The sequence below is a fragment of the Ischnura elegans genome, chromosome 2 (genome assembly GCF_921293095.1).
Source record: "Ischnura elegans chromosome 2, ioIscEleg1.1, whole genome shotgun sequence".
In the NCBI taxonomy this organism is placed as follows: domain Eukaryota; kingdom Metazoa; phylum Arthropoda; class Insecta; order Odonata; family Coenagrionidae; genus Ischnura; species Ischnura elegans.
The window spans coordinates 117,827,074-117,839,988 of NC_060247.1; the positions used below are offsets into that span (position 1 = coordinate 117,827,074).

Below are 12,915 nucleotides of genomic sequence, written 5' to 3' on the forward strand. Positions count from 1 at the left end.
AAAGTTAATATGTATAGTGGTCCTGCAATGTTTCGCAATACGGGCAGCCCCACAAGGGGGGATGCGCACCCCCTGAGCCCTCCATCTGTATCCGCCACTGGCATGATAACAATCTTCTCTATGTGTTTTCCACTATTTTGATATCTTCCCTTATTTACTAATTTTCTCAGAAAATGGTGTTACACCAGTTAAAACGGAAACGTGATTGGATCCTGAAAATACATGCTTAGCGATTGCAGGGAGTCAAAAATTATACTTTTGCCATTGTGTAACTAGTTACTCTTTAAAATTATTACTGGCAACTGTAACTGATTAAATACAAATTTTTAAAAGTGCCTAGTTACATTTGTTTGGCACAAGACCGATCTCTGAGAATCACACAGAAAACAGCAATGGACGGTCACACAACTTGGCAGCCACCTACCTTGTATGATTCACATTCGGAGAAGTCCATTTCGCTGGGGACGTCATCTTCGTCCTCGCACGTAGTCGCCCCTTGCACCTCCTCCTTCGACTGAGCGGGAGCAGCGTCGTCCGCAGCCGCCTGCGACAGCTCGGACTCCTCCTCCCCCCCCTCCACCACGCCTTCCTCCTCCTCCTCCCCATCTTCCTCCCTAAGGAGAGAATCCCGCTCTCCCCTCCGAGACCTCCCCGCCCCCCCTCGGTGCCTCCCCCCCTTGGCGACCATCGGGGGGGACGCGGTTGCGTTGCCCAACTGCTCCTCATGCAGCGTCGTCATTCGCACAGGCAGCTTCCCTGTGCCGGTGGAATTGGGAGACGCTTAAACGTCGGGGAGGGTTAGGGGCAGCAGGAGACCATGGATCCAAGGGGGAGGGGAGGGGAATGATTTAGAGGAGGTGAGGGAGAGCGGATGGAGAGGACGGGATGGAGAGAGGGGAGACAGGAGAGGAGAAACGAAAAAAAAGCCTGCTCTAAAAACGTGCCAACTCATTTCTACCACTGTGATTTGGTTTTGGTGAGTGGACCAAACTGCATGATGAAATGACATTTGCCATTGCACCTCCTTCTTTGCTTTGGGATCAACCCGATATCGCAAAAGAATGACAGTGGTACGAAGAGTACCACAACACCCAAAAAAACCAACACCACAGGAATGAGGGGTGGAATTCTTTTCAATACACTCCACGAACTACAATGAAAATCAAATCCCAAGAGCTAAAATCAAGTCTTCAAAATCAGCTGTCTTAATAAATTACTTATATGCACCTCAAAAAGGCAAAGGCAATACAATGATTACAAAGCAAGAAAGAGGCAAATGGCAGAATAAGTATATACAAGTATTGTAAACTATTTCTCAAACACAATCTAAGCAACACATTTCTTCACAAAATTTATAACAGCATTCCTGGGACTGTGTTCAAATGCTGAACACTATATACAATTATACAAAAATTGTCAACAATGCCACATATTACACACAATGTTTTGGATGAAATGTAAAGTAATATTAAACTGAAAATTAAATATAACTGCATTTACCAATTAATGCAGTACACCATGCTGTATTTCAAGTAATTACGGCCCAAATTTGAAATTAAAAATAAGATGGGAAATCTCAACATACCATGCGATCACATTTGAATATTGAGAGTATTATGGTTTATGCCTGAATATACTATAACCACAACAATTAAAGTATTTCAAAATGAACATGATTCCTTCATCAGTGACTTTTCTTAACATACTTATGTAGCCAAGAACAAGGCAAAATATAAATTACAAAATCAAAATTCCGGCTAAGTTAATATTTCAGATGTATGATGAACAATATGAATAAATCATCCCTTAAAATCATGACTTACACTTGATAAATTCATAAAAAGAACTACTGAATGAAACTGTAACAAATAAGTGACCTACTCATACCTTCACATAAGCAGTTGAATCTCCCTTGATTCCAAAAATATTACCAAATAATTCCAAAACGTTGAACATAAGTGTTAAAAAATGATCTTTGCAAACCAATATGTAAGGATGAACAATAAAAATACCATCGCATACACAAAGGAAATTTCAGCATTACACACAGGATGTGACATACAGTCAAAATGCTTACTTTAAGTATTTAAAAACAAGTAAAAAGTACCAACACTATTAAAGAAATGATTTTTGGTATGCTGAGATTTGTCACATAAATGCAAGATTAAGGCTAAAAAAAATTCCTTCCAAACAAATTATACCGTAAAAGCAAACATTTCATGCAAATTCAATATTAAACGCATTCACAGTCAAAAAGAATCCATCAATGCATAACTTCCGCAAGCCAGTATTCTTAGCAAAATATTTCATTATTCATTAAAACAGGTTTTAAAATCCAACATTAGCATGACTAAAAAACCCAATGTAAACAAAAATATCCAAAACATGCCACAATTAACTTGATTATTAAAACAATTGATATCATAAAAATTTTTTTAAGATGTTAAAATATATTCTTTCACTAAAAGATAATACTTGCCATAATTTTACAACGAGAGAAATAAGTCAACAGCCATAATAACCCTTAACAAAGCAATAAACTTATACTTTATCACAAAATCAGAGAATTGAAAAATGGAAAAAATCTTATCACTATTTAAAAAGTAAATTATATTACAGAATCACAAATTAATTTGCATTTAGGTACAGCAGACCACAATTATAAACACAAAAGAGAAAAAAATTGTAATAAATATGTTTCAGCATCCTGAGAGTACTGCAACATAAACTCCATAACGAAAAGATTATTAAATGAGAAGAATACTTAAATCACAGAGAGCAACTTTAATAAAGGGTTGCATGCCACTAAATATATTAGTAAAACAACAATAATGCAAGATATGCCAATAAAACACATTTTTTAAGCCCTGCACTGCCCATTAGCCAAAGAAGTAGGATGCTTACAAATGGAATACATCATGCAACTGAGGAAACATCACAAACTAATTTATGCGACAAGCAATAGAAAAAGAAAAATGCAAGGGTCAGCATGCTTTAGCTCTTTTTCCTACAAATGGAAAAACATCTGGCCACCTCACCTGAAAAGCCTCGAGAGAAATAAACTTTGATACAAAAGAGGAAAAAAGTACAGCAAATCTTTACGAAAACAAAGGGAGGAAGAAAATATGGATGTGCAGAAGCATGGGTGTAGGTAAATAAGGTGGGTGAGAGGAAAGCCATGGCTAAGGCAAAATGTTGTTTTATGCCAAAAACTGCCCAAATTCAGTACTTCTATGGTAAGTCTCACTATTTTTATGTACTCATTAGGGATGATTTGCTTGGGCTATTTATGTTAAATAAATCAAAGGCAAGAAATAACAGACAGAGACATTACAATTTACTAGTTACCAAACATCTTTGAGGAGAATAGGTAACACAATCTAGTGTTTACTTTTAATTTTAAGGGTACCTCTAGGAGATCACACTTCATAACGACAGTTACAAATAGCATTTAATGGTCATTGATACAAAATTTTAAGTACCATTAGTTTTTGGCATACATGGAACTAGACCCACATGATATAGCTATTAATAAATGTGTCATTCCATAAAAGATCAAATGGACGTTTTCCAGGCACACATGTAGAACTGAATAAATTATTTTAAAATAAAAGAGATAGGTATGTTAACAGTATTTCTCTAATCAACAAGTACTTAAGCAGTTAATGTAATAAATGTGAATTATGCTAAGAAAGAAGAGAAAGAGCCAATAATTTACACAAATTTGCATCCATCAAGACTCACTCTACAGAGCAAGATACCAACCTGATAATTAGTCAAAAGTCTGATCTTATAAGTCATCAAATATACCACAAAAAGTAAAACCACAAAGAGTAATGACAATTACTTATCTTTTACTTGCCTACAATCCATTTTATATTTCATGGAATGACTGATAAGGCTTGTAGAAATATAGTAAGTGTAGTGATATTTTATAGTTGTGAATACACACACAGCAAGTAACAAGAATAAAATTTTATCCAAAATTTTATATGGAAGATACTAGAAAGGCAATTAGTAATCTGATTAAAATGCAAAACAATGTTAATCTTCAAATTGTGAGGAAAACTTGACTTTTAAAAGATTACTCAGGACAGGTAAAATTAATGTTAATTTTGCCCACTGAAATAATACACCTAGACAACAAATTGAATTCAGTATTTATAATTGAAGCCTTTCTAGAACAATCCACTGTGAGTAATTGGTTTCATTAAGCAACACTTATTTTGAAGATAACAGAAAGTTAACACAGTAATATAAATGATAATAAAAGCAGAGTGCTGCACAAAGATTAGCAGTTTTTTACTATATTCAATTACGTTAGTAAACAGAAGAAAAAGTATTGAGAATGAAGCAAGAGAGTACAGGTTAATGATGTTAGAAAGGGGTAAAAGCAGAAAAGACCTACGTTTAGCCCCCGAAGATGGCTGCAATCGCAGAGAGTTGAGGTTGAAGTTGAGGTTGAGGAAAGTAGGTCGGGCTGAAAGAGAGAGAGAGGAGGAGAATGGACCACAACAATGGCACACATCACAACAATCAGATCATCAGAGAGAATGAATGCTCTGGACAGTTTCATTGAGATCTAGACCACATCAAAACACACAGCTCTTTCGCCTTTAACAGGGGGCTCTTACAACGTGAAGTATATGTTCAAGGTATTTCTTCGCTGCTATTGTACATTGAATCCATAAGTAATGATTTGCATAAATTGGTTGAAGGATTGGGTATTAATTGGTAAGGTAATTGAAAAGATTTCTCCAAGTAACGTTGATACTCAAAAATATTCAGCAATTGAAACTCAATATGTGAAAAGCTCATGGTGTAAATACTGCATCTAAATAAATACTCTGGACCTAACAAAGAGCACTAAAACCTCACGATTAATCTTGCAAGGAATTACTCATCTCAATGCATTATCACTCGCAGTAGACTAAGGTTGAATGAAGAATGAGAAACCCACGGTAAAAAATTTAGCACTAAGTCTCCTTCTTCCTTATTTTCAATGGGTTTGAATAGCATAAAAAATAAGGGAATGAATAATGAAAAATGGCTCCTGATGGGTTGACTATGTTGTCACCTAATTTATTTTGAGAAATAAAAAGAGATTTCTGATCCCAAGAATTTTCTAGGAACAAGAAATGAAGCTTCGGGACCCATTACTTGGACAACATCGTAGATGTGCTGATGTAAAACTGATGGTTAATCACACGTAAATCTAATGAAATTTACAGTGAATCAATGGAAGCCAATTGATGAGAGTTGTATGAAGATTCTGCGCATTATTTACATCAGGTGATGTAAAAAGGAATCCTAACGTTTTCACAAGCTTAACTAAATTACATCAGAAATTATGAATATGCAAAGGTCAATATGTACAAGAAGATGAAGATGATACTGATGCCAATGAAGTGACCCTATGAAATGGGTATTTAAAAAAGCCACTAGTCACACCATTGAGGGATGATCCTTGCCAGCTATAAACTCTTCCATCCACCAACATTTTAGTATTCATGCTGCATTAATAAATTTTCCTATAAGGGCCTCACGAAGGAAAAGGTTATTAGTGACTGGTTAAGGATAAAAATAAAGGGGTTTTAATGATAAAATACTGTTTAGGGTCTACAGTGCTTAATAATCAGTAAAAAAGTACTTCATGAAATACAAGGTAATACTTTTTTCAAAAATCTAACTTCTAATGGATTGATCACAGCTCTAGTATAATGCTAATACCTACCAAGTTAAATATTCTATGAAAACTAACATCAATCAAGTTAAGAGATGATATTTTGGTCAATTTAATACCTTAATTTAACAATCTTAACAGTACACATTGGAAAATCTTTATCACAGATAATTAATCTAATAGAAATACTTATGCTTTCAACTGATACAGTGAATATAATTGACATTTCCAAGTTAGGATATTTGCCTATTGGGTACAGGGTAATAACTTGAAAATTTACTCAACTTTTGCAGCTGAATGATTCACTCCATAAGCATAGTTAAAGCTTTTTAGGTTTGAGCCCCAAATATATTTAAAGGACCGTGGCTACTCAAGCACTTAATCATTTTTAATACATGCAACTATCTCACAGTAATCTATTTGCTATCCTTCTCTCTGAATTAGCATACAGACAATATTTGCTCGCCTTGAGTAATTATTCAAATTTTCACCAAGCAGTATGTACAGATTAACACAGGCACTCAATGTTGGTGAAGGCAATCCTTATATCTCAACTCTTGTACATTCAAACCCCATCACTGGTAGACAACCTTGAAGTTATAAATAAAATTGATAAGTGACCACAAAAAAAAAGAACTCAAAAGCAGTAAAAGGAGATCTTACGGTGCGATCCACTTTGCGAGCACTGTTGAAATAATTGTTGCACACAAGAGTAACTAAATTCAGCATTAAGTGATCGGAATTTTATTTTATAAATTATTAAATAGTGAAAAAAAATCCATCTTTAAAGCAATCAGAATGCTATAGGCACTACTTGGCTGAATTTCTTGCATTAATTGCATTAAAATTATCAGTAGTTGTCCTTGCAATATTCACACTATTAATATATTTCATTACACAATGTTTTTTTTTAATTCCCTTACAGAAAGATGCTTAAGGCAAAACTAAACATTTTCTATTTTATTCATGGCTTAAATATAACCATGCTATTCCGCGTTTGCTACATGGAAGAATGACTTTGTGCTTCCACACAGAATCTTTTCCCTTCTACTCGCTCGTAGGTGAAATAAAAAAGCACTGCATTATCAATGTCCATATCATGATATTGATCAGGTCCCCAATCAGCAAGAACACACAACATAGTTGCAGCGCAAAATTGAGGGGTATACAATGATTTCGCATTATCATCACTATAACATTTATATTCACTGGAAGTCCTCTGTCCAATCACAAGCTGTAGAGTGATAAATACATTCATCGTTGCGGGATTAGGTATTTATGGGTAACGTATCTGACGCATAGAATTATCCATAATTCCTTATATCCTGAATGCTGGACATAATGAAGAGTACAAAAAGTTGTCCACCCAAGTCACACTGGAGCATAATTATTAGTGCTCATATTATGATGGAAATGGCTGTTCACTCAGACCCAAAGTCTTTATTTAATATGTTTCGGTAGATAGATGGGAAAGATAAGTTATAATGAAAATAAAGTCTTCCTTTTTCAGCCATTTCCTCATTACTTTAAAATGAAAAAAAATCCAATATTTGCTGCCTGAGTTAGTGACCCCATTAAAGTTTTGGTTCATTAAGTTGTTCAGAAAGACCCAATCATAACAAAAGAATTACTCATTAGATTGCTTATGAAAATGAATCCACAAAGCTGAGAAGTAGCGAAGAAGCTGTGAGTCACTTGGCAAGAGTCTATGACATCATGAACCTATAAGTGAAAGGGGTAAGCCCAACAATATACAGCCACAAATTGATCAAGAAGAAGGTGATGGATATAAAAATGGAAACATACAAGTATTTTTATGTTTTAAAATCTGCTGCAATCAACATTAATTAAAAAAATAGTGAACTAGCCCATTAAATGAAATTACAGCACTGTGAGGAATACACTGTGGACTCATTCTATAGCCTTAAGGGAATTAGACAATATACTTGACAACTGATATTGATCCGCATTGACTCATCTGAATCTACATTGATCTGCATAATATTTCGATGATATGGATACAGAGAAATGCATTTAATAACTGGAGAAAGAGCTTCATGACAATACAGGCTTCCTTAGATGACTTGAAAAATGAATAGTAATTTTAATGATTAGTATACGTACATTAATTAGTATAGGGCAACAGTAAGGCTGAATATTCCATCATTTTATTTGTAATTCAAAATTATAAAAAAACACCATTAAAATAAAAACGCTTCATGGTTCTCATCAGTGACTAGTTTCAAGAGTGAGTGCTGACATAAACATCCATGCCAGGACAACTGATCAGTAATATGTAAGTTTTATTTTGCAACTACAGACATGACTGTGAGCTAATTTCTACTAATGCATACTTTTATATAGTTAAACATGGCAAAGTTGATCCTTTAGACTATATTCTACTCTTGACTTCACATACTAACAAGTTTGAACATTTAACAGAATTTGATGAGTTCATCTCCTCTTTTAATTTACAAAATTTACCAGAACCCACAAGGTAAAAATGCATTAGTTTCACCAAAAATGCCATTGGTCTAAAACTAATGTATCCCACGCATGCTAGAAAAAAAGAGCTCTCTGATTGGAAATAATAATAATATAAGCCACTTGTATGTGTGTTCAATTCTTGTTTATCTTTTTCTTATTAAAATCTCCATACTACACAAATTGCTCTAAAAGAAGCCGCTAAGAGTTGAAATACTATGCTGAGGGTAAAAGCCTCAAGTCCATCTTGTGTTCATTAGTGCCATGATACGTGAGGGGATCAAAAAACATTCTTGACATGAATGTATGTAATAAATTAGGACAGAAAAGATTATACTTTCCTTTCATGTTCACACGATAAACTCAAGGAGAAGCTAGCCTAAATGCAGTTTTGTTAAGTTTGTGAGCAGAGCATACCAATATCTAAATCCTATAACTAATGAATGGGCTAAAGGCACCAATTTTCAATAAGATTAAGTCTAAGAAATTTAATATTCAAGGTGAACAAGATAAATTTTAAAAATGCACTCAGGTTTGAATTGGAGGAAATTTTCAATCATGAGGATTGAAGAACACAAAAACTTATGTAATTTTCCACTCTTTGATCAAACTTACACCGAACTACATTCCAACAGATGACCGCCATTTTCAAGGTTGAGAATTACTGTTATCCCTTAAAACTAGGTCAGTGTAAATTTTATTCAAGCGTGAAAAATTACAAAAGTTTGTGTATAACTCTATCAGCATAATTTATAAGGTTAAATTCATACTAAGTAATCAATGAATCCCAAAATGTTTTTCTTCCCCTGGTTACAATAATGGAGTAAATTTCATATCAATGATGTTAAAATCTAACTGCAAAGTTTGAATACTCCCACAAAAATTATTTAGAACCCAGGAAGAAAATCCCCTTTGTATTCTAATTGTGGATTTTGCATTTAAACTAACAATATATTATAGAGGGAATTCAAGTTTCTTTGATCCCACCAACCCTTACGCTGACAATACAGAGCAATAAAATTCTAGCCTCCATGGGTAAAGTACCATGAAAAAGTAATTGTTTTAGATTACTTCATTTTTCAAATTTGCGATTAGCAACAATTTCTAATAGGAACTTCAAGAGGAAAATAATAACAGTTACACTAGCTTAGTATAAAATTAGGTGTTTGAAAATATCCTCAAGAAGTTAATGAGCACGGTGTATTTACAAAAAGATTGTTGTTCTCACAACATTTTGGGCTTAGGCACATAGGTACAATAACTTAGCACAGAGAAAGTGATGTTAATGTTATACTAATTGCAAAAATAATGACATGATTACCAGTAATGGTCACATTTTTAAAAATATAATGATCACAAGTGAAAATTGAGCTATGGATATGGAATCATTATCAGCAACTCAGTTACTGTCACTACAAACTACTCTGTTGATGATGGGCAATTGAGCTTTGATTACACCCCCAAATGAAGTGGAAAGCCCAAATCAAAAGAGAGAGATAATTCAATCAAAATCATTTCATTGAAGGGACATTTCCAAAAAATTCACGAAAACCCTTAGTTAAAAATATATACATAAAAAGTGTGTGTGTACTCATTTACATTTCATCAAAACTTTTACTTCTAAAGAGAGGAAAATTTTCAAACAGGTTTTCTTGCCATTATTTCAGCAGCAATTCTTTCTGGCATCAGAATTTTCATCCTCAAATGCAATTTCAATCATTTCTTTAAAGGTTTCGTCGAAGAGTTGCCCTAATGTTGATCTCTTACACAGCTATGAATAGATATTGGGGCAAATTACAAACGGCTCACCGCATGTGGAGAGACTCCTCATACAGTGTGGTAACATCCGGAAGCGCGTTCACCGCCCCAAAGTGATTACAAGTGGCCACCAGTCGGAGCCACTCCATGTTTAGGGGGTCGGAGTGACACCACGGCCAGATACCCTGCCTTTGTGACCCCAACCCCTTAATGGCAGACATTTGTTTACCTTATTCTGGTCGAGCTGGCATTTTTAAAGCAAAATATCTGACAATAGAGACTTGAAAGCCCTCATATTTTATATTATTTATAATATTAATATCTGAGTAAGGGCATAAAATATAAAACTGGAGCAGTTAAACCAAATGTTTTATAATACCTAAATAACATCGCTGTAGCAGTGTAAGCCACGGCCGTTGGAAATGGATACGTTTATTGTAAGTTGATGTTATCGACAGCACCACATTCATTTACGTAATTAGAACAAATGTGCTGTTTTTTAATGTCAGCTATGCTTTTATATGCAATAACTTCATCTATTTCTTTGTAGATACCAGAAAATTCATCGAATAGGACTACTTTTGCTTGTATTGTAAGGTGAATACAACCTTTGCTTGCTGCTTGGAGACTTCTATGAACATCTTTTGTGCCAAAAATGGTGTTATTTTCAACGTGACAACTACCATTAATGTACTGCAGTTATTCACAGTGCCAGTTGTTGTAATGCAGGAAGTATGACAAGGTTGAAAAATATCTTCCAAGAGTTGAAATTATGAGTGTCCCATCGTAATTTGTTTTGTAAACAGTGGTATTATGTTATCAAGATTTGTCTGAAAGTAATGTAAAAATTGTCAGTGGCGTGTTTACCTTCATTATTCACCGTAGAGATGACATTTGACAATCAAGGTATCAAGTTCAAACCTATATGTGAAATTTATCCAAGATTAACAACCGTATCAACGAATAGTAGTGAGAAAAGTCATCAGTGCCGCTTGCATAGGATAATTTGAGGCTAAATCAGTGCTTAAATAGTAGTTTTCATCATAACAAGCTCTGTGATAATATATATTTATGTATATATAGTATTACGTGATGAATATAAGAATGGTCTTCCAGTTTTTGATGATTGTATTTGCCTATTTCCCATTTGTATTTTTAATGGTATGAGCTTCTATATATTGATAGTGGATTTTTAATGAATTATTGAAATACATAGTAGCTTGTGTGTGTGTGTGTTGGCAGCGGAACTGATTTGCAATCTCACATGAGAAGACTTTTTCTGTGATTGTGTATTCGTGATACCAAGGAAATTGAGAAACTCTGTCACATTATCTAGAAATAGGGTCAATACACAGTGCTCCGTAATGGTGGGGGTCTCACAATAGCTTGTACTCGCTTTAATGTGGTTCCACTGTACTTAAATATTACTTTAGATGTAACTGTCTCCATTGGAACACTCCTTAATCAAAACTTACTAACATATTACCAGATATTGATAAAAAATATTCTACTCACTTCTGAACACAAAAACTACCATTTCACCACTAAAATAATGGAAATAACTAAGGTAGTACATATCTTATCTAACTACTTGAATATCTGCATGAGAATATGGAATAATTCGTAATCTATACTAATTTATATTTACCATTAAAAATAAAATTGAAATATCTAGAATGGCATGAGTTACACATGACCAGAACTAATATAGTTGGTCATCAACACTGGCAACAAACATAACAAAACTGCAATTTAACACTCTACTTAAATTTGATATACATATAAGCTAGTAAAATAGCTATGAATTATGAGATGAATAAAAGCTACAGATATGAAAATGGACTAAAATACCAAACTAAATTGGGCAAAAAAATGTACTCAAAGGAAAAGTTTCTAAAGTCGTTTCTCAAAATAATTTAGTATAATGAATACTTATCACTTTCGAATGAAATAATCACTGTGCGGGCAGTGCAAATTTAATATTTCAATAACTTCTGGCACACAAACACATGAAAGTCTTGGGCTCAAAAAGGAGAAACCAAATATACAGCAAGGAGGAAGAAGAAGTAGTGGAGTAAATGGGTTTGAATGACAGAGATGAGGAGATTGCGGAGGGTTGGACATCAGATAGGTGTTGAAGAGAAACCAAAAACCATGACTATATGTCCAGAGAAAAGGGAAAAGAGATGACAAGATGGGAAGAATAGAGGTAAAAGAAGAATAGAAGACAGGGGGACGACAGGTAGAGCACATCAATGAATCAATCAAAATGTCTGCCCAGTTTACCTGTAATGATTGAGCCTATAGCAGGAGGCGCAACGAAATGGAACATGGTGTAATCAGCAACGCAGATCACGGGGGAAGAGGGGTAGGGGAAGAAAGAAGTTTAAACCAAAGGAGAGCAGAGGTCAGAGAGCCAACTCAATTAGCATGAGAACCACCTTTGAATAATGTCCTCCAAACCTCCCCAAACCATTATGTACTCAGCCTCATCAAACCCAGCATTCGTTAAACTCCCAATGAATGAAACTGATCATGTACATATGTTTCAAGTTATCTGCAGGTAAATGTGGCAATTTCATAAATATGAATGTCAGTCAATGCCCCCTGCACTGTGACAAATATTTATGAATGAAATAGAAAAACCTCTTAGGTTTATTTTGGTCACAAATGTAAAAGCAAACCACATTATGCCTAAGCAAACACACAAAGAGTAGATAGTAACACAGCATATATTATGAAGGTTGTAAGATCCCAAAACCACATATTTCCCTCAGGCCTGTTTGTACAAGCTAAGAAACAATGTTAGTCAGAGAGGACACACAAGAAAGCATTCATTTAGTAAAAGCTTGCTGATAAATATCAATATACACATGTACAAACATTGATAGACTCTGCAATTGCAGATGGCCATGAATATATAAAATGCACTATCAGTTATTCCAATCGTCACCTTCTGTAAAAATAATATTCACAAGAAATTGTGATAT

At 34.5% G+C, this 12,915-nt stretch overlaps 1 protein-coding gene across 6 annotated transcripts in view; it reads right to left on the bottom strand.

Moving 5' to 3' along the window:
- Positions 1 to 12,915, bottom strand: part of LOC124154478 (kinesin-like protein KIF13A) — a 226,883-nt gene that overhangs the window by 14,535 nt on the left and 199,433 nt on the right. Inside the window, exons 28-30 of one of the 6 annotated variants that reach the window (XM_046528236.1) lie at positions 12,212 to 12,226; positions 4,409 to 4,480; positions 425 to 756 (exon numbers count right to left, since the gene is read on the bottom strand). In XM_046528236.1, the coding sequence (XP_046384192.1) occupies positions 425 to 756; positions 4,409 to 4,480; positions 12,212 to 12,226 (419 nt within the window). Of the gene's footprint in view, positions 1 to 424; positions 781 to 4,408; positions 4,481 to 12,211; positions 12,227 to 12,915 lie in introns of all 6 variants that reach the window. The other 5 variants (XM_046528234.1, XM_046528237.1, XM_046528235.1 and 2 more) reach the window with 5 other exon arrangements.